This window comes from Podarcis vaucheri (assembly GCF_965113315.1).
Source record: "Podarcis vaucheri genome assembly, chromosome: 2".
Taxonomy (NCBI): Eukaryota; Metazoa; Chordata; class Lepidosauria; order Squamata; family Lacertidae; genus Podarcis; species Podarcis vaucheri.
Window position 1 is genome coordinate 30,710,491 of NC_138760.1, and position 27,348 is coordinate 30,737,838.

The 27,348-nt window shown below is 44.5% G+C and overlaps 1 protein-coding gene across 3 annotated transcripts in view; it reads right to left on the reverse strand.

The window, feature by feature from the left end:
- Positions 1–999: 999 nt before the first annotated feature.
- The window catches only part of SLC39A11 (solute carrier family 39 member 11), a 281,340-nt gene continuing 254,991 nt past the window's right edge, over positions 1,000–27,348 (reverse strand). For all 3 annotated transcript variants that reach the window (XM_082212761.1, XM_082212760.1, XM_082212759.1), the window contains 3 exons: positions 5,386–5,484; positions 3,438–3,596; positions 1,000–2,757 (listed from right to left, as the gene is read on the reverse strand). In XM_082212761.1, the coding sequence (XP_082068887.1) occupies positions 2,679–2,757; positions 3,438–3,596; positions 5,386–5,484 (337 nt within the window). In that variant the 3' untranslated portion in view covers positions 1,000–2,678. The remainder of the gene's footprint in view (positions 2,758–3,437; positions 3,597–5,385; positions 5,485–27,348) is intronic.

Sequence of the window (27,348 nt, forward strand, 5' to 3'; positions counted from 1 at the left end):
GTCCCATATATCACACCCAGATGCAAATGAAAATCTTTCAGATAATTTTTGGTGACTAAAATGAAACAAAAACAGATACCAGTGACCCAACTATTAGCCCCCTTGCCCCCAGGTTTTTCTAGCACATTTCTGTCTGTGCCAGCCAGCAAACTGCTTGCCCACAAAATACTAGTTCCTTCAGTTCTGCCAAGAAATAAATGCATTACAGCCATTTGTTGATTTCCCCATTAATAGTCAATCTCATGCTTATTCACTTTGTTCCTTATAGAGAGCTCCTGCAAATGTTTCTTCCCATTAATGTTTAGGGATCTTCCTCTTGTCTGTTTCACTTCAGACAAATCATATTGACACACACTCCAAATAAGCCTCTCTCAGCGGCTCTCTCTCTCTGCCCCCCCTCTCTCTCTCTCTCACACACACACAGAGAAGCAGAAAACGTTAAAAACGACAGTTACTTGAATAACAGTCACAATAGAATGGAATGCCTCTCTCATGTGACTCACAGTCAGCCAATTACATGAGAACTACTGCCAAAGGAAAAACCCCATGTTAAAAATGCACAGTAATTTAACATAAGTAAACATTCCCATTTCCATAATGGAAATTAAACCATTATCCTTTGTGGTTCAAGGTACTCCAATGCATTTAACTTGTAATATGGAAGGAGAGGTTCAGCTGTGTCCTGGGCAATTCTTTTGACATTTGCTCCTCAAGGTCACTTCCAGGAATACAGACTGGCTCGCATTCACCATCAATTGAGGAAGGAAGGCGCACTGTCTAACCAGACATTGGCTCATTATTATTGCAGTACAGCAAGGGGCTTTGAATGGTTACCAGAAGCAACAGTGTGAACGGACCAAGGATCCGATGAAGCAAACTCAACTATGTTGAGCCCGAATAGTTGTACTTATGGACAAGCGGGTTAGAACGAACAATAAAAAATAAAAAAAAATGGGAGAGAGGTGGCAGGAGAAAGAAATTAGTCCAATGACTCAAACACAATTTTTAAAATCTCCTCTTTTATTCAGACTCACCACAGTTAAAAAGTCAGATCAATTACTAATCATCGTTATGTACTGGTCTTTGTGCATACAAACAAAACCACACACACTGAAGAAACAAGCCCATGGGCTTTCAATTAATTTAGTCCAAGAGCACCAACTTTCTGACGGTAACCACATGACCCCTGGGAAGCCTCCGGCACACACATACACCTTACCCTCTGTCCCCCCCCAGAGAAAATAGGTATTATAAAACAACCAAAGTAAATCCTGCTTTGTGAACTGGGAGAAAAGCCATGGTGGGGATGTGTGTGTGGCACTGGTTACCCAGAGGCCTCTTTTGCAGAGCCATGAAGTGACATATAGGAAGACAGGTTCCAGTGACACACACACACACACAATTCTTGAGGTTTAACCTGCAAGCACAAATGCAAGAGACAAAAAGCAAGAAGCCCTTAGCTGTCAAAAGTATATGATGTACCAATGCAAGCTCTCTTACTTCTCTTTCCGCCATAGAGCACAATGGGCGTGTCTTTTTACTCGGGGATCTCAACCCTTATAGCTGATCTGCCAATGAATTGGTACTGATTTTCTGGATGAACACAAGTCGTCAACTAACCCCATCAGTTTACTCTGCCCCACTCTACTCTCTTGCATTCATCACAAGGAAGCGGGTGGGAGCAATTCCCCAAGAAAGCCCTCTTGCTATCATAGCAAATAAAGATATTAGAAAACGCAGGTGAGGGAGTGGGGGGTGGAATTACGTGCTACTGCAATAGGCCTCCTAGTGTTGACACTCAGAGGCTCAGATCCGCCTTCACTGCTGAACTCTGCTTGCTTGAGATGGTAGAAAACGCCATATTGGCATGTCAACTGAGTTAAGAGCTTAGATTAACGATTCACAGAGGCTCAACCTCCAGAAACCCTAAAGTAGTAAGTCCAGAAGTAGTAACCCTCCATAACCCTAAAACTGGAGGGTGATTATTTCCTACCAGACAAGGGATATTAGGAAATGAGTGCACCTACGGGAACAGCACTATAGAAGCCCAGACACTTGACAGAAGAAGTGCAGCCTTCACTTAAGATTTGCCACAAACACTTTGCAATCTTCCCTTGCTCTCCAGGTAAACCTCCAACACCATATGCGGATAGGAAAGCTCTTGCTCCCCACCTCTAAACACAGCCCCTAAGGTCCCATTATTGATTAAAAGAAACGATCTATCCATTTCGACAAGCAGTGAAGCCGAATATTTCCACAGCTAAAAACAAAGCACTGTATGGACTTCTCTCGTAGGTCACTCTTGTAGGCCATTTCAGCTCTTTGATGTTGCCTTACACCACTCAGTTTATACCACACAACAAGATTTGTGAAGACACAGCAAAGACAATCACCACAGATTAGACCTGACTTCATACCAACAACCCCGCTGGAAAAGGAGTAATGGAGTGGCAGGAGGGGGGAAAGCCACAAGAATGACTTTCCCGCGTTTTCCAGAACCATCCACATTAACATTATGGCAAATTTTAAGTCTGTATAATTTAAGTCAAATCAACATTAACCCAGATCAGTATTATTATTACGTAAAAATGCATTGTTCCCATTCCAGCTTCTGCTGTGCATTTTGTCCAGAATGACATATTCTGAAGGTCAAAGATGGGGAAAGTTGGCGTCGCCTGTTATCCAAGTCCAACATCCAGGGACATCATGACCACAAATCCTAAGATCGATGTCCAGGAAGCCAGCTTCCCATTGCCACTGCAAAGAGAGGGGAAGTAGGGGAAGAGAAGTTAAGGTCTGCATTCTTAATGGTATTTGCTGTTGTTGTGTTTTTTTTGTTTGTTTCCTTATCTGACACAAAAATGTTTCTTCTTCCCCCTTTGGAGAAGCAAACAGTGCATTTAATGCCCTGTTTTATGCTGTTCAGTTGGGATGGTCATGATTTGAGGGATACTGACCGATGAGGGGAAGTGCTTGTGTAGGCAGAAGATACTGAAAACAGTGACAGCTAACACACCAACAATTCCCTTCTAGATGGGGAGAATTGGGATGAAGATGAGGTGCTTTTGACTTGCAGGGTTTCATGACAAGGAGTCTGCAACTCTTAAGATTGGATTCTACGACATTGGTCTGAGTAGTTTCAGGAGGTTGTGAAAGTCTGATGTCCTGGGAACCAAAATCTTTTCCTCAAAAGCTGACTGAGAGGAGCTTAATTTAGGTGGCGTTGCTGCTGTTGCTGCCTGAAGTGGGTTTTCCAATCTTTTCTTCTCTACAGAACTGTTAACCTGAAACAAAGCTACAGTGGACCTCACAGTCATGCTTTGGTTTTAATCTCCCCTTGATTTGGTTTGCAGAGGCTTCTCTACCTGAGAGACATTTGGTGTTAAAAACAGCATGAAAGAAACAGAATGGATGTGGCTGAATAAGGAGTTGCTCACCTGATCTGTGCCTCTGGGATGATGTCGTCCATCACCACATATACCATTGCCCCAGCAGCAAAGGCCAAGGCGTAGGGCAGAAGAGGCTCTGCTAACACTATGGCAAAGGCCCCAAAGATGCCAGCTAGTGGTTCCACCATGCCGCTTAATTGCCCATACCTGTAAAACAGCCCAAACAACATGTCACTAGATAAGGCAGGATGCTGTTCTGTCCTGTCCTGTGCATTGTGTTGTTTGTCCCTTTCAAGCTGCCACAGTTTGCGAAGTCAACACAAATCAGTTCTTCCCCTTCTCCTTGACAACTTCCCATTTGAGGCCAGGACAACAGGGATAATTATTGCCAATCATCATCATCATCATCATCATCTCCTCTGAAACCATTCAGGAGCAAACACTGCAGAAGACAATTCCCCTCCTTTAATCTGAAAGGTGTCAAATGGCTACAGACAAAAGAGAACATCTGGCTATAACAGTGAATTTCTCCTCCCCATGCCTTTCTCTACTCCACAGGGACCTTTTGCAGTCAAGATCTTTTGTCAATCAATTCCCTCCAAAAAATAAAAATAAATAAAAAATATACTTCTGTTTTTTTAGTCTGATAGTCAAGTTTTGTTTTGGGACGAAAACAGAGAAGTTAGAAAAGTCTTATTGGGATTGCAATTTGCAATACAGTGGTACCTCTGGAGGCGAACAGGATCCGTTCCGGAGCCCCGTTTGCATCCTGAAGCAAACGCAACCTGCGTTTGTGTATGCGTGGGTCGCAATTCCCTGCTTCCGCGCATGACGTCATTTTGAGCTTCTGTGCATGCGCAAGCGGCGAAACCCGGAAGTAATGCACTCCGTTACTTCCGGGTCACCGCGGAGCATAACCTGAAAACGCTCAACCTGAAGCACATTTAACCCGAGGTATGACTTTATCTTTTGGGGGGTTTTGGGGGGGGGGAGTTGCTACATGTTTTCAGTGTAGTGCTATCAGTTTTCCTTTCAGGGCTACCCCAAGACATTCTACTGTGGTCTAAACCACTGAGCCTCTTGGGCTTGCTAATCAGAAGGTCTGTGGTTCGAATCCCCGCTACTGAGTGAGCTCCCGTTGCTCTGTCCCAGCTTCTGCCAACCTAGCAGTTCAAAAGCACACCAGTGCAAGTAGATAAATAAGTACTGCTGTGGCAGAAAGGTAAACGGCGTTTCTGTGTGCTCTGGTTTCTGTCATGGTGTTCCGTTGTGCCAGAAGCGGTTTAGTCATACTGGCCACATGACCCGGAAAGCCGTCTTTGGACAAACGCCGGCTCCCTTGGCCTGAAAGCGAGATGAGTGCTGCAACCCCTTTGACTGGACTTAACCATCCAGGGATCCTTTACCTTTAGCTTTTTACTGCCAGAGGTGGAACTCAAACAGCACCTCTCCCAGAAGCAGAGCCCAAATGGTGCCCCTGTTTGGTCTCCCATTCAGACATCAATTCCAACCTTTGTCTATCCTCCTCCCAAGGTCACTTTGCCTTGCTTTGGCCAATTCTTATAATGGTTTACTAATCAATTCCTGTTCCCAGTGAACTCTGGGAAGTGTAGCTGTGTGAGGGGAATTTCAAGTGGGTCTCCTAACAACCTTCAGCACCCTTAACAAACTACAGTTCCCAGGATTCTTTGGTTGAAGCTATGGTAGTTTAAAGTCGTATAATACTGCTTTAACTGTGTAGTCCAGATGAGACCTACATGGCAAGGAGTAAAGAGATTTGCATTTCTGATAGTTGGATTAGATAGGAGGACCTTTAGCAACCATAGAGTAGGTAGGCCCAGTTAGGAAAAGGATTGAGAACCACTGACATAAATAGCAGCATCCTCTCCCAGTGTGCGAGAGAAAGTGTGAATCAGGGCCACTTGAACACATTTCCAGTTCCAGAGTTGCATCAGGAAATACAAAGGAAACGTGAGAAACAGCTTTTGAACCTTACCAGAATGCTCTCCACGTCGAAAACCCAGCTCCACGCAAGGGAAGGCTGACAGCTAGTCCTTCTGGAAAGTTCTGGATTCCAATCCCAATGGCTAAATTCCTGTGCGAATAAAACGAAATAGATCATAGGTATTATATAACAGAAATGCTGGCTGTGCATGGGTGGAGCAAATAAAAGACATTAGGCTGAGATAGTCCTTTTGTTGGCGAAATATTCCTTGTTATTAAACATGTCTCTTTAATGTCAGTATTTTCAGCCCTTGGGGCCTAAGGCAATCATGCTAATGCTTGGCATCCAACTCAGGATTCTCATCTTCAAAGTGTTCTACATAAGTTGCTCAACTTAACAATGCCCCTGGGAGGCAGGGAGGAACAGAGGTGGGTGGGGGGAAAGACTTGTCAAAAGGAGGCAGATAGCAAGTTTAAAATAGCTGTCTATGCGGAACTCCAAATTGCTGAAACAGACACCAGAGGCAGAAAGGTTTTTTTTAAAAAAAACAACACACACACACAAAAATGTAGGGGAGGGGCATTGCTTTACACATTATTATTTCAGCCTGCTTCTGTTTGTTTGTTTGTTTGTTTGTTTGTTTGCTTGTTTGTAGTAGTCATAATAAAGGTAAAGGTAAAGGGACCCCTGTTAGGTCCAGTTGCGGGCAACTCTGGGGTTGCGGCGCTCATCTCGCTTTATTGGCCAAGGGAGCCGGCGTACAGCTTCCGGGTCATGTGGCTAGCACGATTAAGCCACTTCTGGAGAACCAGGGCAGCACACGGAAACGCCGTTTACCTTCCTGCTGGAGCAGTACCTATCTATCTACTTGCACTTTGACGTGCTTTCGAACTGCTAGGTTGGCAGGAGCAGGGACCGAGCAATGGGAGCTCACCCTGTCGTGGGTTTTTTTTAAAAATATTTTTATTGCTTTCCAGGTATAATTACAAAGTCAGATATAAAATAAGAAATAACAGAAAGAAAAATAAAGAAGAAAGAAAAAGAGATCCATCTTTCAAATACATTTTTTCATCACTAACCGGACTTCCCCACGTCTCCCTCACCCTGCATTCTTTACAATAAAGATATCAGCAAATTATTACCTTCAAACCACTGACCTTCTGATTGGCAAGCCCTAGGCTCTGTGGTTTAACCCACAGCACCACCCACGTCCCAGTAGTCATAATAGTAGTATTTTAAAGGCTTTGGTAACTTCTACACATCCTGAGCTGAAAGGGGGGTTGCAGGCACAGGGCAAAAATGTGTCATAGAAAGGACTGTGAGTTGGCATTGAGCATGAGATGCCACAGTTTAACAGCATACATCTCTTTTCATGTGGGAAGCTTACACATCAGGGAGTATGCTAAGCTAGAGCCTCTCACCCTGATTACAGATTTCCCAAATCGAAGAAGATGCTAAGATGCTGACACTTTCCCATCAACCAACTCTCCCTCCTTCAAAGTGCATTCTGAGCTGATGCAAAGAACAAAATCAAGCACTACTCTGAACTCTGGAATAGACATGAACAGAGGCTTGGAGGAACACATGTTCATGAAGACCCAGGTCTTGAATTATGCAGGAGCAACTAGGAACACTGAGCTCCTTCAAAAAGCAAAAGTTCCCATGGCTGCCCCATGAGAAAAGCCAACTCATTCAAACCAAAATCCATTATTAGTGCAGTATTTTTATTATCCTTTACCTTTTATCTTTATTAGGCCCAACAAAATGTCGCAACATAACATGCAAGCTTTCGAGTTCACCAGAGCTCTTAATCAGGCTAGATGGTAAATGATTTGGGGTGGGGGTGGGGAATTGGCAGGCACTGTAGACATTTGTATTTGTGTCTGCTGTGAGTCTTTAGATGGGACAGTGGGACCAGGTAGCAGATATCAAATGGGGGGTTGATAGGTGCTACTGAGATTTCAGATTGTGTGAAGGCAAACTGAAGAAAATACACATATAACAGCTGATTCCCCCATTGGGAAATGGAAAAACCAGCTGTGACCCAGGTCCATGCCCTTTACAGTTCCTTATAGTCCTAAAAGAACCGGGAGCACCATACCTTACATTCCCCACTTCCCAACTGCTTGCCAGAGAAGAGGCAAAGGTTATTCCATATAGGTTGCTTGTTACAGAAAAGATTTCTAAAGAACATATTATATGTAGATCTCTCTTGCACTGAGACACTCTCCTCTGTGGTTTTAATTCTAATTGCTGCAGAAACAAATGTCATTATACCAGACCCTAGCAGGACTGGAGACTGACTTGGAAGAAGGAAACAGTGATCTGAGGGATCCTGTAACAGCCAGGAGATGGGAGGCAGAGGCAGGAGAAACTGCAGGATTGGAGAGCGAAGAACAGGTGCAGGAGGATGGAGCGATAGGTCAGGTTGGTGGAAAGTCAAGAACTTCCATGCCTCCTCCTCCTGCCCCCACCTCTCCTGATCCATTGCCTCCCAGGACCAAGTGAGGATTGGAGGAGGAGGAGCAGAAGCAAGTTACACACAGGTGGAGTCTGTGCCTGCTTGTGGGAGATACATAAGCTGAGGTTGGGGGCATGGCCTATTTGTTGTGGCAACTGCCTCATTGGGTGCATACCTAGGAGCAGCTGAGAGACGCAGGGCTGATAAGACATGCATTTTCCTAACTTGTAAATGCACTTTTGACAACTCCTCACTCTGGGCATTCCTTGCCTGACACATACTGTATTTTTCACTCCATAAGACGCACCTAGTTTTTAGAGGAGGAAAACAAGAAACAAGAAAGCAATGCAAAGCCTCTTGAGCAAAGAGGCAGGAGCAATCCCACTGTGCTCAAGAGGCTTTGCATGGCTATCCCTGAAGCAAGAAGAGCAAGAGGGATCGGTGCACAACGATCCCTCTTGCTCTTCGGGCTTCTGGCATAGCTGCACAGCCTCTTCAGGGCAGTGGGATGAAGGCTCCTCGCTGCCCTGAAGAGGCTGCGCGTGGCTAAGCCAGAAGCTAGAACAGCGAGAGAGAGTGCTGCACAGCGATCCCTCTCGCTGTTCTGGCTTCTGGGATAGCTGCGCAACCTGCATTTGCTCCATAAGATGCACACACATTTCCCCTTACTTTTTAGGAGGGAAAAAGTGCATCTTACAGAGCGAAAAATACGGTAACTTCCCTGTTTTGGCCAGTGCTGAATAGTGATGCATGGATGCCTCACATCATTCATGTCACTAGGTGGAGGACATGCTACATACAGTTCAAGCAATGGCAATTTGGAGCCTGGGAGTCAAGCTCCAGCTTCCTCCATTCCCACCAGCATCTTGTGTTAGTGGCAAAGTTATTATTTCCACAACATCACTGTTCAAGTTGGGTGTTTGGGGGTGTGCATTCCACCTGATGGTGAACAGCCATTTTTTAAAGTCCAAGATAGTTTGCATTTCTGGACAGCACTGATCCCAAAAAACAAAAGAGTGCTTCACTGATGTTTCAGTATTATCTGTGGTCTAAAGCAGGGTGTAAAGGTAAAGGGACCCCTGACCATTAGGTCCAGTCGTGGATGACTCTGGGGTTGCGGCGCTCATCTCGCTTTATTGGCCGAGGGAGCCGGCGTACAACTTCTGGGTCATGTGCCCAGCATGACTAAGCCGCTTCTGGCAAACCAGAGCAGAGCATGGAAACGCTGTTTACCTTACCGCCGAAGCGGTACCTATTTATCTACTTGCACTTGGACATGCTTTCAAACTGCTAGGTTGGCAGGAGCAGGGACCTAGCAACGGGAGCTCACCCCGTCATGGGGATCCGAACCGCTGACCTTCTGATTGGCAAGTCCTAGGCTCTGTGGTTTAACCCACAGCGCTACCCAAAAGCATGGACTGCACAACAAGCATGGGAAGTTTCACAATTGAAGGCTCAGCTATAAGTTGGTTGAAATTGGAACATATTAAAGTGTCTTTGACAACTGAAGATAAAGCATTTGTTTACCTGGTGAGGGTTTTAAGAGGCCAAGTATGCCGATTACTCAGACATATAAAATGAGGGCCAATTTACTGTCTGGTTCAAATAGGAACCCTGTTGCTTGGTTGGGGCAGCGAATCATCTGCTTTGCACTGCCAATATGCTGTCTAGTTTTGTCAATACTGATGAGGTGCTCAATTCTTAAGAGAAAAAAATACAGGTCCTTGGTGTTAAACAGATGTGAATGTCTAACACTCCATCTATTCAGCCCTCAATAGCTGGTTGAGAGGGAACACAATTGTGCTAAGGGAGTGTCAAACCACACCGACATTTTATTGTCCTTAAAATAGAAACAAAGGTCACAGAGTTCCTGTCTTGCATTTAAACAGCGGGTAGATTTTACCTGCAGAGGCAGACACAGGGAAATGTGGTTAGGGAGGTACAATATTGAGTTTTAAAGTGAGAAATCGAGATTGAAATTTCTGTTAAACCACGAGCTCGCTGGGTGGGCTTGGGCAAGTCAACAATATTTTAGTTTAATGTAGGTAGCAGAGTTATCGGGAGGATAAATGAACAGCGAATTTCAAAGCAATTTATACACTGTAAAGCAGCTTTCGGCAACTTGGTGCCTGCCTGATTCCTGGGATGAAAACTCATCATGGTCATAATGCCGGGATAGATGAGAGCTGTAGTCAAAAACATCTGGCAAAGACTACTGTAAGATGCATTGTCCTTTCCCCATCCTGTGCTTTTCTTGCTGCTTCTAGTGTTCACTAGGATTATTTGCCTTGACTGCCATGTTTGCTTACAATACCATGCATGTGTGCAAGCACACTATGTACTAAGAAAAAATGGCAGCCAAGACTGGTCCCCAATGGTCACTGGTAGCAGCATATGAACATGAAGGGTTACAACTAGAGAGGACAGGAATCTGGGGAGTTGAGGTGGCCTGCCCAGTCATCTGAGTGCCACCAATACACGCACTTTCTTACAATATTGTAGTATTGCAGCACAATACTATCTGGTACCTGGCAAAGCAGCTAAAGCTCTTTCTGAGGATTTTCTAAGTAATTCTAAACCATTTTGAGCTAAACTATGCATGCGTTGTATGTATGTACTGAAGTCTATAGAAAGAAAATGTCTGTATTTGAAAATACAAGGAAGGAAGGACTTCTGCTCCACCCAGTTGACTGATAAGGCTCTTAGTTTCCCATAAATGGTCATGGGGTGGCTAAATACTAAAAGGATACAAAAACAGTTGAATGAATCAGCTTGATTGTTCTTATGAATGGAAGGATGAATGAACTGTGGTTTGCAAACTTGAGTTTCAGTCCATCTCAACATACAAGGCATGGGAGGCAGAGAGACTGAAGGTTACATAAAATTCTTGGCATGGGTGCTGCTGAGGTGTTGGTTTCAAAACTCAGGACTCACCCGGTGTATATTAGACTATCTGCAGGATCTACATCTGCACAAACTTGAAAATGAGGGATTCATTCTCTCATGTGAGCTTCTCCCAAAATGGAATTGAAAAGGAAACAAAAGCTTCCCTTATTGCATTTCTCTGTTTGATGACAGAATTTACTGCTCACAAACATGAAGGATTAACAACACCAGAGGGCACAGTCCGGACAAAAGCAGCACAAACCTTTATGTTGCCTCCAAAGCTCTGCCAACAAGTCCCAGCCATGCCCTGTAGTAACCCTTCTTCCTCTGCCACCTACGCACTTGTGGTATAAAACCTAAAATTTCACCTGCAATCCCATTCCAATCGCCCAACGTATAGCACAACCCTGGCAGCTGCAACTCTCAAAATGAATGCAGTTTGAATCAATGATGCTGCGGGATTTCAAAGTTCAGCATAATGGGGCTACAGTTGTACCTCGGGTTAAGAACTTAATTCATTCAGTTCTTAACCTGAAACTGTTCTTAACCTGAAGCACCACTTTAGCTAATGGGGCCTTCCACTGCCACCGCGCAATTTCTGTTCTCATCCTGAAGCAAAGTTCTTAACCCAACGTACTATTTCTGGGTTAGCGGAGTCTGTAACCTGAAGCGTCTGTAACCCGAGGTACCAGTGTACATTTTTAATTTTTTTTTTAAAAAACCCTTCATCCTACCATTGCGTAATATGACTTCAAGTTACAAGATAGGAGATTCCAACTAAACATCAGGAAAAACTTTCTGACTGTAAGAGCTGTACGACAGTGGAACGGTTTCCCTCGGGAGGTTGTGGACTCTCCTTCCTTGGAGGTTTCTAAGCAGAGGTTGGGTGGCCATCTGTCATGGATGCTTTAGCTGAGATTCCTTGCAATGCAAGCTGCTGGACTAGATGACCCCTGGGGGTCTCTTCCAACTCTACAATTCTATGATTCTCTGAGCACTAAATCACCACACCAGTGCTTCCTTGTGTGTAGGAGCTCCACAGACACGCAACCTGCGCACATGTGTCTTTTCCCATTCACTTCACTGAAATGCAGCCTTGCACACTGGAAGGGAAACGGCCCCTCACATTAAAGTGAGGAAGAAAAGCAACACAAGCAAGAGTTCTGCATTCTCAGCCGAGAACCGGCAGCTCAGTATTGGGCAAATGGAAATGTTCTGCTTGGTGGTGCATGAATTACGGGAGAAAGAAAAGAGTGACCGTTCTTGAAGTTCAGAAGCCTCACCACACCTTGACTTGCTCCCAGTTTTAGCCAAATCATGGCCCTCCTCCCGGTAGCCTTTTAAAAACTGTAGCTAAGCAGACAGTTTCAGAAGTTGGGGTTCACCCCAACTCTTGGCTGAATAGTAGTGGTTGGGACACAGGTGGCACTGTGGTCTAAACCACTGAGCCTTTTGGGCTTGCCGATCGGAAGGTCGGCAGTTCAAATCCCCGCAACGGGGTGAGCTCCCATTGCTCGGTCCCAGCTCCTGCCAACCTAGCAGTTTGAAAGCACACCAGCGCAGGTAGATAAATAGGTACCACTCTGATGGGAAGGTAAGCGGTGTTTCTGTGCACTGCTCTGGTTTCGCCAGAAGCGGCTTAGTCATGCTGGCCACATGACCTGGAAAAACTGTCTGCGGACAAACGCCGGCTCCCTCGGCCAGTAAAGGAAGATGAGCGCCGCAACCCCAGAGTCGTCCACGACTGGACTTAACTGTCAGGGGTCCCTTTACCTTTACTTTTACAGCACCTAGCTCAAATGGGGGCACTTGCAGCAAAGCTTTGGAGCCACTGCTGTGAAGCCAAACAAATCCAAGTAGGGCTGGGACAAGATTTTCCCACCTTTCCAGCAAAGGTTGCTCAGCGCCCACCTAAACACGGAGTGCATTTCCCCTTGAAACACAGAGTCGAGAAAGCAGGGCCTCATTCTGTCCCCCAGGTCCTCACCCTTAAAAAGGAGGCTCAAATCGCCGCACAAAGACTGGCTTCATTCTCAGCTCCTGAGAAACCTCAGCAGCTGCAAGAAATATCTTTTTTTCTGATACATTAAACACTTGTTTCCTCTTAGCAAAATAAGAAGACCAGCCTTGGTGGTGGGGAAGAAGAAGAAAAAACTGCTCAGAGTTGTTTAAACATATATATATATATATATATATATATATATATATATATGCGCAGGTTTTGGTGTCTTCGGGTGTCTTCCCGTGTAAGAGTCGGGGTGTCTGTGCGACGTTTTGACGAGGTCTCACTCGTCATCTTCAGGCTGGTGCTTTCGGCTTCTTCTTTCAGTAACAAGAAGCCGAAAGCACCAGCCTGAAGATGACGAGTGAGACCTCGTCGAAACGTCGCACAGACACCCCGACTCTTACACGGGAAGACACCCGAAGACACCAAAACCTGCATTCCTGTACCCGTGAAAATCTACGAAAGCATATATATATATATATATATATATATATACACACACACACACACACACACACACACAACAACAACAACAAGAAGAAGAAGAAGAAGAAGACGGTTGAGAATAGAGAAGGCGCTGCTGCGAATTTCCTTACCCATGACAGACTTATTTCAATAAAGGGAAGAAGGAGGAGAGGGAGAGAGAGAGAGAGAGAGGAGTGGGGTGGGGGGAAGAGTATGGGGAAAACATCTCTTCCAGAAAACAGTAGAGCTGCTGTCTACACGCTTCCTCCCCCCCCTCTGGCAGCCCCCCCTTGCTTCTCCTTAGCACAAAGCAGCTATTACCACAGCAAATTAATGGGTGGGAGAGGAAAGTGTGAATGGAGGGGTCTGTGCAAAAAGAAACCACAAAATTGCCACTGAGCCTTCCCCCCACAAGGAGCCAAAACCTATTCTGACCTTGCTCTACTTCGCCTGCCTTAAAGGCAATTAGGTGAAGTGTTTCTGTTGTTGTTTCTTTGCTTTGTAGGGAAAGGGTGGGTGGTCAGGTGCAGACTGGAGAAAGAGGAAAAGAAAAGCAATTGCAGAAAATCTAGAACACAGATACCCCTTAGGAATCTTAACACTATGTGTGGAACCTGGACTATTACGCCTGTTCTTATTTTCCGTGGCATGCTTTCAAAGCCACGGGAAGTGAAAGTGCACAATTGCATGATCATTCTTGAGATTTTGAGAGTGCAATTAACAGCGCAATTCTGGGCATGTCTGCCCAGAAGTAAATCCTACTGAGTTCAGTGGGACTTACTCCCAAGTAAGTGTACATGGGATTAAAACCTTACAGGTTTACAACACAGCGATTTGGGTACAACTGAATCCCTCTGTAAAGATAATAAATCACTGAATCATGGAGTTGGAAGGGACCACGAGGATCATCTAGTCCAAGGGTCAGCAAACTTACCGCACCTCGGGCCGGTGTCTCCAGCGCCAATCGAGCGGCAGGCCAGAGGGCGGGGGAGCGCATGCCCATACGTGTGCGCACACACAATTTCCGGTGCTCTTCCGGGTCAGAGGAGCACCAAAAATAGCTTGTGCACATGTGCATGGGCCTCGTCCGACCCGGATGTGCACTGCAAATAGCACTTGCGCATGCGCACAAGCTATTTCCGGTGCTCCTCTGACCCGGAAGTGGGCAGTCGTGCAGCGCAGCGCCAGTAAGAGTGGGCGGCAGCAGTGGGCATTACCGCGGGCCGGATAAACGAGTCCCTTAGGCCTTATCTGGCCTGCAGGCCTTAGTTTGGGGACCCCTGATCTAGTCCAACCCCATGCAATGCAGGAATCTTTTGCCCGATATGGGGCTCAAACCCATGACCTTGAGTCTCATGCTCTACCGACTGAGCTATCAACAAAGGTTTGTGCTTAATACTATATTTAAAAAAAAGATTTCTCCTTGAGTGGCATCTGGTTGATGTCTTTCTATGGACAGGAGACGTCTGTCAGAGAAAGAGAAGGCAACCCCTTCTCCTCTGGAAGTGCCCCCCCACTTGCTCCAAGGGGAGAGGAAATCACCAAAAACTTCCTTCAATCAGAAAAGAACGCCAACTGGATACCACCCCTTGCACCCCAGCATTCAGTAAACTTGAACATTCTCTTTTGGGGTCTACAAGTCTCAAATACTGTACCTCTGCTCTCAGTTTCCACGCTAGCCAACCTCAGGTCACACTCAAACAACCATGGCATGGGCCTTCCACAGAACTTCTCCCCCGCCCCAGGAGATGAAGGGTCACAAACAAGAACAGAATGTCTTGTCTCATTCATAAACTCAGTCTCCTTCACTAAGCAAATACACACAACAAACAGTTTTGTTTGAATCCAGGGTAGCGGGAAGAGCTTAATGAGGTGAAATCACAGATTTTTACATCAACATTCCCTTTAAGATCCCTCAAGGAGAGGGGTGGAAGTGGAGCCCTGATGACTATCAAAACTTTCAGGAAGCTTATTTGCTTTGCATTGCACACAGGGAAGCCAGATGACAGTGTTTTACACAATTCCAACACTGATACATAACGGTTCTTAACACCAACCAAGTGACTGTGGGTTCCTGCCGCAGGTTGGGATTTGATTCTGCCCACCCTTTGTGCAAGGAACTGTGGTAGAAGTAGCCAGACTGTGGTCAGATCTAATTAGCTAATGCTTTTTAGGAAATGTAATAGGCAAAACAGGCAACTTGCAAGTCCTAAGAATGACTCCTCCAGTTCAAAGGTGTAAAGGGTATTTTATGTGATGGGTGGGCATTACAGTAAAGAAAGTATCTCTCTTGTTACAATTTCTGGAGAAGAAATTTGACGTGATTGCTCCTCTATATGAGACCCATCTGTTCGTGGTTTCTCCCAAGTTTACTGGGAAAGATTATAACCCCAATAAAACTTCACTGTGCTCTGGAAAAGAAAAGATGCCTTATGAAGAAACTCTTGGTGTCGTTAGGAAATGTACACTACCAAGGCAGGTGGCAGAGCTCAGCAGGAGTGCTTCAGTTGCCTCCCCATACAGCCCAATGCTATGATGTGAGAAGCACTGGAGTATTCAAGAGTAGAATCTGTATGGTGGGACTGCGAAGAACTGGGCAAAGGCCTTGCTCACCCTTCCAGGGCAGTGAACATCGCCTTGAAAAGCCAGATTGTTAAATTGTGAATTATGGAGGCAAACAGAACAAATATCAAGAAACAGAAGCAGACTGTGAAAATATAACAGAACAGAACAGAAACAGAACCAGGAATCAGCAAGTAACATTCAGACAGATGGGGCCATTTTGTAATTATTCCAGGAGCAGGAACAGGGTACATCACAACTGCAACTACTATGACATCACAGACTGGGTGCTCAAATAAATTTGGTCCTCAAGATTGCCTTCAACTTTCCTTTGCAAATTTTGACGCTGAGTCATTTCCAAGTATTTTCTTAATGCCATTATATTCTTTGAATAATGGCTATCTACATTCAACACTTAATGATATATATCTGACAACTGATTTTATTTTTCAGAATTCAACGGCTGACGTGCAACGGCACATAGTCAGTTACATTGCAACAGTATGTTTGTTCTTGGTGATAGCTTGTGGTTAGTGAAAAGAGAGCTTAACCAGGAACCTGGGTTTTGGCAACAAGCCAAACCTCAGGTTAACTCAGTGTGTTGCAGGAGCAAAAATGACCAGGAAGGAGCAAAGTGGCTGTACAGTCCCAATGGTGAGGTATTATCAGGAAGGTGCAGTCTCATAGACCTTGCTCCCAACCTATGAAGTCTTCTTTCCCCTCTGTCCTATTAAAATTATCCTGCCCTAAATGGAAACTTATGCAACGGACCTTATACACAGTATGCCTGTGAACTGGCGTGGCATCACCTTCGAACTCTCTCATTAACTTTTTTTTTAATATAAAAAAGCAAAGAAATTGGCATCTCTGCATATTTGCAAGGTCAAGACACCGATAGCCTTCTATAAGCCTAAAGCCTTGTTTTGAAGGGACTATTATTTTACAGAGCGATTATGAAAGTAGGCTACATATTCTTAACAAGCCCCTTTTCACTCCGGCTTTCAATTCCCCACAGTGTATAATATGCATGTGTATTCCTGCATAGCAGGGCCCTTAACATACTGTTTTGATTGTTATCGCCTTGCCATGAAAGGGCCGATTGTTTTGGGTTCCTACGATTACATCATGGCTTCCCACTCTGGTTGCCTGTCAAGGTGTTTGATCGGAGCTCGCAGGTGGGAAGGAGTCCTGCGGTAAGCCTTGAGCACTTCCCCATACTTGCCCTACCTGTTAAACACAGCTGCCTTAGCACGCAAAGGCTCTCTTCTCCCCCCCCTCCCTTCCATTTCTTGTGAACGCTCACGTAGAGCAGGCAAAGAAAATGAATTGGAGATGGAAGATACGGGAAATAAAACTATTGAGTTTAGATTCTGGCTCTCAGGAGACAGGCAGTGCTCAGAAGAACCTGTCAAAATCTTTCTACAGGTTCTACTTTTAGTTAAATGTTTTTATTTTTTTACTTGATTTGGGGAGGGGAGCTACTCCCCCCCCCCCCCGGCTATGCCCATGGTCACACACACTGCTGGAATTTGAACTCTGGAGTGCTGGCCAAGGGTGAATGTAGCCTGCAGTTGGCGGGGGAAGGAAAAGTTAATCTGTCCTATACAGTGGTACCTCAGGTTACGAACTTAATTTGTTCTGTAGGTCCGTTCTTAACCTGAAACTGTTCTTAACTTGAGGTACCACTTTAGCTAATGGGGCCTCCCGCTGCTGCCACCGCGCGATTTCTGTTCTCATCCTGAAGCAAAGTTCTTAACCCGAGGTACTATTTCTGGGTTAGCGGAGTCTGTAACCTGAAGCGTCTGTAACCTGAAATGTCTGTAACCTGAGGTACCACTGTACAATCTTCAGGGCTTGCAACTGGTGCTTGGGGGAAGCGCTATGGCATTTTCTTTGCAGACCTACCTGCCTGTCTATATCTGCCTCCTCTCTGCATACTTTGTCCTTTATTCCTCTGCCCACAGGCTGCCATTTTGTGTTTGAGCTCTGCCTGTCTATGAACTTCACAACCACTTGCTTTGACTCTTCGGGTGACATACAGATAGGTTTCAGTTCCACAATTTATTCTGAAACCACAAGTGGCTACAAAGGAAGAGCCTCGTGTAAGAGAGCATGTACTGGTCTAGCACAGCCGATAAGATGCTACTCCACCAATTAACAAAGCACCCCAACATGCTTTTAATTTGCCCGATCACTATGAACTCACCCTCCTTTTCTTACAGCCTCAGCTCACCATCTGAATTATTGGGGAAATATGCACCTGTCTGAGAAAGGACCCTTGTGAGGTTTGCAACAAAATCCTGCGTTTAGAACAGTTTAAAGTTCTTTGTAAATGCTGAGTGTTATTCTCATTACCACCTAGTAGAGCAGCTGCAAAGCATGATGCTCAACTGCTTCTTTAATACGCCTTGTATACCTTATTTATTATTGTTGTTAGAGAAAACAAAAATTGGGAACAGTCACTAAGAATTTAGAAGGACTGTTTAGATAACCTTTTATTTCACATCTAACATACCAACACAATGGTAAGCAGTGATTATTTTTACATTGTGTCTCTGAGGGACAACAAACAGAGGCTTTTACTTCCTTGCTACTTACACTTTTTTGGTTTGCATCAACCTCTTGCCTTTTTAGCTACAAGTGAATGTTAAGTAGTCTTCATTTTCTTCTATTTTTACTTTTTAAAAAGGAGCCTACTTTCCACTGCATCTCTGGTGGTCTTTGAGCTTTCCCAAACCCCAACAGCCATTGGCGAGGACCAAAAAAATGAAAAGCACAAGCTATATATTGTTTTGGAGGCTTAATTGGCTAGAAGAAAATGGCTCCACCTCACAATTCCAGCCCTCACACTGGGAAGGAATCAATTGGGTCTTATTGCCAGTCAATGGATGCCAATTCTTACCCTCCAGCTTGCATATAGAATGCCGATTAACAGGGTGGTAGCAGGAAAAAAACCACCCCAATTGTGCTGTTAAAGGGGAAGTAAGGCCATTTATGAGCAGCGTAGAAACATTTATATCTGTGTCTGAGCTCAGGTATCTGTTCTCTGCAGAGAATCTCTTCAGGAAATTCAAGGACCTTTTAACTGTGCTTACAATAAGGCAGGGGTCAGCAAACTTTTTCAGCAGGGGGCCAGTCCACTGTCCCTCAGACCTTGTGGGGGGGGGGCTGAACTATATTTTTTTTGGGGGGGGAAATGAACAAATTCCTATGCCCCACAAATAACCCAGAGAAGCATTTTAAATAAAAGGACGCATTCTACTCCACACTGATTTCCAGACTGTCCACAAGCCAGATTTAGAAGGCGATTGGGCCTTAGTTTGCCTACCTATGCAATAATGCCATGCAAGCATATATAATACAGGAGGGCAGTTCTGTATAGCGAGTGGAGAACAAATGCAGTTAATACCCCACACCCTTTCTGAAGTGCTCTTCACTGTGAATCCTAATACCCTGACTGCAGGAGGATGCTAGGCAGTCAATATGCCACACGAGAAGGGTACACATACCCATCCCTTGTCTTATTATTGGGAATTTTCAGTGGCAGCACCACACTTATGGAACTCTCTCCCTGGGGGCATCCTGTGTTGTCATCGTTCCCCCATAGAAACATTCAAGCAAAAGTGAAAGCCATTTCATTTGTCCAGACTATATGTATTACAGATGACACTGGTTTTTAGTGGGTGGCACTATAGATAGCTTCCACTGCTAATCTCTATGAAAGTGTTTTTCTGTGACTTTGTGGTATTCCTTTGTATTATTTAATTTATGCTGTCAGCCACCCTGTTCCCTGGTTGGAAGAAGAGCAGGGTGGGAAAACAACCAATAAACAAAGAAATTAAAACACTGCTTTTCAAGCAGAAGGCCTCCTGTTAACATCTAAAAGGAAGAAGCCCAGGACAAGGCTAGGAGAAGGAGACGGGTCAAAGATCGCCGAGTGAGCTTCACAGGTCAAAACCAGCCAATGCATTGCAATGATGCAATACAGTGGTACCTTGGGTTACAAACACCTCGGGTTACAAACACTTCGGGCTACAGACTCCGCTAACCCAGAAGTAGTACCTTGGGTTAAGAACTTTACCTCAGGATGGGAACAGATATCATGCGGTAGTGGTGTGGCAGCAGCAGGAGGCCCCATTAGCTAAAGTGGTACCTCAGGTTAAGAACAGTTTCAGGTTAAAAACGGACCTCTGGAACGAAGATCAACAATTTCGCTGCCACCCCCCCAAAGAAAACCTCAACAACTCAAGGTTTTTTGAAATATGTAACCGTACTTTAATTTGGCCCTGCTCCTGGATTCTGTATTAACCGCCATTTTGAAACACACTTCAAGGATAGGACCCACTCAAGAGTGTCCACATGGTGGCTCATATCTTTTGATAAGGGATAGTGCGAAGTAAATTGCCCCAAACCAAGAAGGAACTGTCCTAGATTTCATGTGTAAAATATTATGCATTTATATTTAGAAGTGCCTGGGAGCAGAAGGAAGAAAGAGGCATATGGGGAGGAAGTCTCCAGCAGGAAAAAGGCTGGGTATGTGGTTGAGTTCAACACAATGTATTCATTCAGGAAAGAAAAGGAGGGGGAAAGCACTTGTCTCACAGGGCTTTTCCCAGTGAAAACACCAAGATAAGTTTACCAAACACTCTTCACCCTTGACAAAGAGAGAAATTGTATCCTAGCCCTGCAGGCTGCTAGTGGCGGAATCCAAGGCCCTGAGTGTGCCTGTGGGTTCTTTGGCGAACAATATGTTTGCTCAGTCTTGTAGACACATCCTCAAGAAATCTTTACGACTGTGTTCAGGGCGACATTCCTTCTCCCTGCCCCCACCCCGCTGCAGTGAAAAATACAAAAAAAGAAGGGGATGGGCTTGATCAGCGGGTGCCAATTTTATCTGGTGCCACTGAAAAAATGAGGCACTGCTAAATATCTTTCACCACTGGATGGCACAAGCCAAACCAATCTGTAACAACACTGGTGCAATGGTAGCCACAACAAACAAAACCTCCTTGGCTTTAAGTTAAATCAGTCCTTGCTACTTAGCCCCATTTAGTCTCTCTCGCATGTGTACTGCTTTTAATCAATTTAATGATATTAGCCCCATAAAACAGGAATTCTCCGTCAATTTGTGCAACAAAGCATCTCATAACATGTCAAGTTGTGCTTTGCATGCTGCTAAAGAATGATTAACGCAAGCCTCTCCCCACCTTTTAAAGGAAATATTGCAGTACAGTGGTACCTTGGGTTACATACGCTTCAGGTTACATACGCTTCAGGTTACAGACTCTGCTAACCCAGAAATAGTACCTCAGGTTAAGAACTTTGCTTCAGGATAAGAACAGAAATCGGGCTCCGGCAGCGCAGCGGCAGCAGGAGGCCCCATTAGCTAAAGTGGTGCTTCAGGTTAAGAACAGTTTCAGGTTAAGAACAGACCTCCGGAATGAATTAAGTTCTTAACCCGAGGTACCACTGTATATAAAAGAACTTATCATGTTTGCTTTTTTGTAATGGCAGTGACGGATCTTGATAATTAAGAGAAACGGTGCCAACAAAAAAATAATATATAGGAAGCAGCCGTGGTTGCTGATTAATTATTGTTCAAAAGTCTCCTCTATATGCAGCAGCAATATTATGAGATGCCCAGTCCTGGCACGAAACAACTTTATTGGTCAACAATAGGAGATTTCTTCTTCTTCTAGTACAGCAAGAGAGAGGGGGGAAAAGAGAGGTATGTGATGTATTGAGGCATTTGTTGAGACAAAGATACTGGGGTGGGGGGAAGGAACAGCACACGCCTCAAGCCAATATAGGCTCATGTCTTCAGCTGGCACCAGAACAAAGCGATTCCAAAAATAGAGCTCAAACACCTAAGTAATCGCTCATGTGTTTTTGAGGAGCCAAGTCGTAGGCATTGCCAAATCTATCGACCTTATTTAGTTTTCTATGCTTTCGTGGCCAGCTCCCTTTTAGAAGCACGGAACAATATTTCACATGCTGTGGAAGTCAAGACTGTCTTCTTTGTTCTTTGAGTGGCTGGGGAAACCCAGCCAGATGGGCAGGGTATAAATAACAAATTATTATTATAATTATTATTATTTATCAAGGAATGTTAAATCTCACTGAGCTTTCCAGCAGCCTGTTTTTGTAGTAGCCAAATGCACAGAGAAGAGATTTTAAGGGTTTCTGAAGAGAAGTGGTTGGGCTCCCTCTCTTTTAAGATTTAGGGCATACTGAAAAAGGGCCTCTTTAACCAGGCCTTTGGCTGATCGACATCCAATGTGTTTTGGAGGGATTGTTGGGGTGGATTGTCACTGTTTTGATTTTCATTATGTATTTGGTGTTTTTACATTACAGACCCTCAAAGTGCCCCTATTTTCCAGGGAGTGGTCCTGGATTTACAGAAGTCATCCCAGTTTCCGATTTGATCCCGGAATGTCCTGCTTTTCCTTAGGATGTTCCTATTTTCATCAGAGAAATGTTGGAGGGTATGGTTAGGACACCCGTTTTCAGTGGAAAAATGTTGGAGGGTATGGAGTTATGTGACACACACACACAGCTCCGAGCCCAGGAGATAAGTAACTGTACAACTTTTAAAAGGCATCTGAAGGCAGAAGTTTTTAATGTTTAATATTTAATCATACTTTTATAAACGTTGGAAGCCGCCCAGAGTGGCTTGGGCAACCCAGTCAGATGAGAGGGGTATAAATAATAAAATTGTTGTTGTTGTTAATATTATGGAATAGGAGAAATGTTGAAGAAATGTTGGAGGGTATGATATTGTGTTTTTTTGTTTTCGAACTGCCCTGAGACCTGTGGGTATAGGGCGGTATACAAGTTTAATAAATAACAAAAACAAAAAAACAAGGGAAGAGGCAGTAGCACAGCACAGAATGATGTTGGAGTAGCCAAGCATGCAGACCAGGATATGCATCCTATGCAGACCCACAGGCGTTCCAGTACCACAAACCTCCATTGTCTGCATCACTTGCCACATGTTGGCCACCCATGAACTGGACGTCAGTACAAAAAAAGTACCACATGCTGCAACAACCCAGAGCGTCCATGATTTCAGAGAACAGGAAAACATATTATTAAAGTTATTTCTTCTGTTGCCCCAAACACAAATAATCTGGGTTTTGGTTGAAAGCCCTTCTGCCCTTCCTAGTATGATTTTTTAAAAAAAGATATTTAATGTAGCTAGGCCACGCAGACAAAATGGGGTCAAATGTTTAGCTTGTACTATTTTTGGAAATGATTTAAGAGGGCCTTCCTTTGAGATCCCGCCAGCTTCATGTTCAAGCAGCACGCCCTCCGTAGAAATGCCCACCAAAACTTTATTTTTGGGAGGAGAAATAAAAAATTGCACGTTAACACTGGCAAGGCTGCACACAAAGTACAATTTAACGATGCGGCGGCACTGATCCCGAGAAATTCTAGAGTTGGAGAGAGCTTTAAAGCCTCTTTATAAAGGTTATTAAAACATTATTATTTTTTCAATAGGGGGAAAAAAGCACACATGTGCATTAAAACTGGGTGGTCTGAAAGGAAAACTTTCAGGCCTCTTGCCCATCTAGAACGATTCTCTGAAATGCTGATGAATGTATGTTTGTAGCCTTGTCCATTATCAACTGCACAGCGCCCTCCCCATCATCACCCTGCCCTGTCCCAAGCAGATAAGCCACAGTGACACCAGTGACAGGAGGGCAGTCTTACAACTGCCCCCCCTCCCATCTTGACTACCACAGTCGTACCTTGGAAGTCAAACGGAATCCGTTCCAGAAGTCCGTACGACTTCCAAAACGCTTGGAAACCAAAGTGCGGCTTCTGATTGGCTGCAGGAACCTCCTACAGCCAATTGGAAGCCTCGGAAGCCCCATCAGACGTTCGAGTTCCAAAGAACGTTCACAAGCAGGAACACTCACTTCCCGGTTTGCGGCGTTTGGGAGCCAAGGTACGACTGTACTTGTTTCAGGTAAAGGTAAAGGTAAAGGTACCCCTGCCCGAACGGGCCAGTCTTGACAGACTGTGGGGTTTGTGCGCCCATCTCACATTTATTGGCCGGGGGCCAGCGCTGTCCGGGGACACTTCCGGGCCACGTGGCCAGCGTGACATCGCTGCTCTGGCGAGCCAGAGCCGCACACGGAACGCCGTTTACCTTCCCGCTGGTAAGCGGTACCTATTTATCTACTTGCACCCGGGGGTGCTTTCGAACTGCTAGGTGGGCAGGCGCTGGGACCGAACAGCGGGAGCGCACCCCGCCGCGGGGATTCGAACCGCCGACCTTTCGATCGGCAAGCCCTAGGCGTTGAGGCTTTAGCCCACAGCGCCACCCGCGTCCCACTTGTTTCAGGATCTGGGAGAAATACCCAGAATCTGGGGAAAGCCTAGGATTTTGTGCTGTATGTCAAGGCTATACACAGAACACCTGTGCATCTTCAGCAAAGGAATCGGGCAGGGGGGGAATGATATGGTGGTTGCACCCATTACTTCAATACTGAACTGAAATTCCACCTATAAATTTCCACAGAAAGATGCTCTAGGGATTCAGTTGTAACTCAAACATTGACTTAGTAAAATTCATGGCACAACCGGATCGCAGTTCCCAGTTTTAAGTGCTAACATGCCACCCAGGGCAATACATTAATCTCTTTTGCAAGGAATATGCCTTGAACTATAAAGATAAATAAGATAATGTTTAGTTAGCTCAGAACTGCATCAGCCTGAAGCATAACTGTGCTCTGAAGAAACATGTGCCAACTTAGATGCAGATTGTTAATTGATTTAAAATTTAAAAACAAATACACCAATACATACCCACAGGGATTCGAAATTCAAATGCAAAACCAAACAAGACGCTTTGAAGATGATAATCTAGTTATCTTTCTTAACCCTCTTAAACTAATGTGGACTCCAGTAAGTCTTTTAAATATTTGTAGAATATCCACCCATTTTATTTAAGCAAAACTCCCCACTTTTTCATTTTTTAAAAAGTTTAACTTACTAAAACGGGTCTGATTTACTGCCTAAAGTCAATCCCAACATCACTTAAGCAATACTCTCTTTTTAAAAGAAAGCATTATAAAGCAAGTTGAACTTCAATTCCTACAACATTACCCTCCTCCAAATGAGTAGATTAAAATAGCTTAGAAAGGAAGAAAGAATAAATCTTTCCTCCATCTGAAATAATATTTTTATTTGTTTTAAGCTGTTGGCTATATGAATGAATACCTTTAAGACAAAACAAATCAGTGGTATAGTCAGCTAAACTAACAGAAACCAATCAGCCTTTTTTTCTTTTTCTTTTTTCCTTTTTTGGTTATTGGCTTCCTCCTGCCACCACAGTGGACAGAATAATTCTGGCTTGCAAACAACCACTCATCTTGCCACCTGTGGCAAAGAAGAATTCCCTCCAGCCAATCAGGAATGAAAGCTTGACCAAAAAATATTATTGTTTTAATTTCACTATGATAGAGAGGTGTGGATGGGCAAACAACTTATGTCAGATGTCAAGGGAATAAACAACTACCTGACTTTCAGAAGACATCTGAAGGAAGCCCTGTTTAGGAAAGTTTTTAAGGATTGATGTTTTTATTTTATTATGTTTTTAGATTATGTTGTAAGCCGCCCAGAGGGGCTGGGGAAACCCAGCCAGATGGAAGGGGTATAAATAATAAAATTGTTGTTGTTGCTACTGCTGTTGCTGCTCCTGTTAACTTTTTATTTGCAATGACTGTATTAATCCTGCCTTCTCCATGTTTCTTGCTATAAGCTGGTATAACATGCAGGTGTAGGAAACATCACAGTATAGTGCTCTTGAAAGGAGACAACAGCAAACGACAAGTTGCTCAAAAGGCAGCTCATGAAGCAGGAGAAGGAACTTCCATAATGCAAAATTTGGACCCGCCATTGTAAAAGAAGCCAAGCAAAGGAGAAGATGTCCCATCTCTTTGATTGCCACAGGCTGGTTCTGCATAATAATAATAATAATAATAATAATAATTTATATCCTGCCCATCTGGCAGGGTTTCCCCAGCCACTCTGGGTGGCTTCCAACACAATATTAAAATACAATAATGTATCAAACATTAAAAGCTTCCCTAAACAGGGCTGCCTTCAGATGTTGTCTAAAAGTCTGGTAGTTGTGGTTCTCTTTGACATCTGGTGGGAGGGCGTTCCACAGGGCGGGTGCCACTACTGAGAAGGCCCTCTGTCTGGTTCCGTGTAACTTGGCTTCTCACAGTGAGGGAACCACCAGAAGGCCCTCAACACTGGACCTCAGTGTCCTGGTAGAACAATGGGGGTGGAGACGTTCCTTCAGATACACTGGACTGAGACTGTTTAGGGCTTTAAAGGTCAACACCAACCCTTTGAATTGTGCTCGGAAACGTACTGGGAGCCAATGTAGGCCTTTCAAGACCAGTGTTATGCATGGTGTGTAGCCAAACCCTTTGCCCAGATTATACACTCATTGAATGTGGACACTGAAATGACATAGTGCACACTTTTTTTGTGTAGTTCTTGATATGTCTGACCGTACAAAATCATTCAGGGAACTTGTCTCTGAACGGCCCCCTGGCCCCTCCTTAGATTTCTTCTTAGCAGCATCTTCCTTCTTTAAATTCTGCAGGAGCCTTAGCAAAAGTTAGAAGTGGCTTTTCTAAATCACAGAAACAGCAAGGAAGCTTTAGCTAAGCCACAAAGAAATCCAAGAAACACAGCAGCTCAGAAATATTACTGCACCCTGTATACATCTTTGGGCAACACATCTGAGGGAAGCTTTCGGAAAGCTTGAACTTTCTATTCTGCCTTTTTTTAAAAAAGAGTCCAAATTATGTAGCAGACAGGATACCCCCTCCCCCTTTTAAGGAGTGATTAATCATCCTTACAGAAGAATTTACAACTCCTTTCTACACAAATTTGCCAGATTTGACCCAGCTCATTTGTTTTGGCACTGTTCACTGGGAAACATAAATGCCTGTGGGACAAAGACAGTGATCTCTAATGCAGCAGTTTTCCACCTGAATATGTCTAGATTTAGGTATTGGATTTTGCTATGTTGAGTGCATTATGGAGCAACTGGACACCAAGCCTTTATGCAGCCTGGTGGTATTTCTGCTGCTGCTATTGCCACAACATTGCAGATCGGATGGTCATTTTCTTAAAACGCAGTCTGGGCACACATGGAGAGAGAGGAGCAGGTAGTAGGACTGGGAAAACAATCTAAATGTGTAAGGGACAGTAGCCTGTGAGCTGTGCAAAGCAGGTGTTTTGTGTTTTTTCACACATACAGAGGGGCCAGGAAAAGACAGTTTATACGGGGACAGGATAGGTCAACAACCAATTGCAGTAGAGAAGGAGCAGACAAAAGAGCCACTGCAGTTTCTGTATTAGTGTGTTCCCCCAAACAATGCAAATTTGAACATTGCTAAAACCCACTCTCTTAGTTACTGGAGAAGGTCAGTCCATGGCTCTACATTCATGTTAAAGAAGCCAACTCTTCTGCTTGTCAAAGCGAAAAAAAACCCCAAACCGCTAGCGAAGCAACTTTGGGGTGGTGGAATGACAGCTGGTGGAAAACACCATCGATAGACAACCTTCAAGGCCATGGTGCACTTAGGACAATTTTCTACAGCCA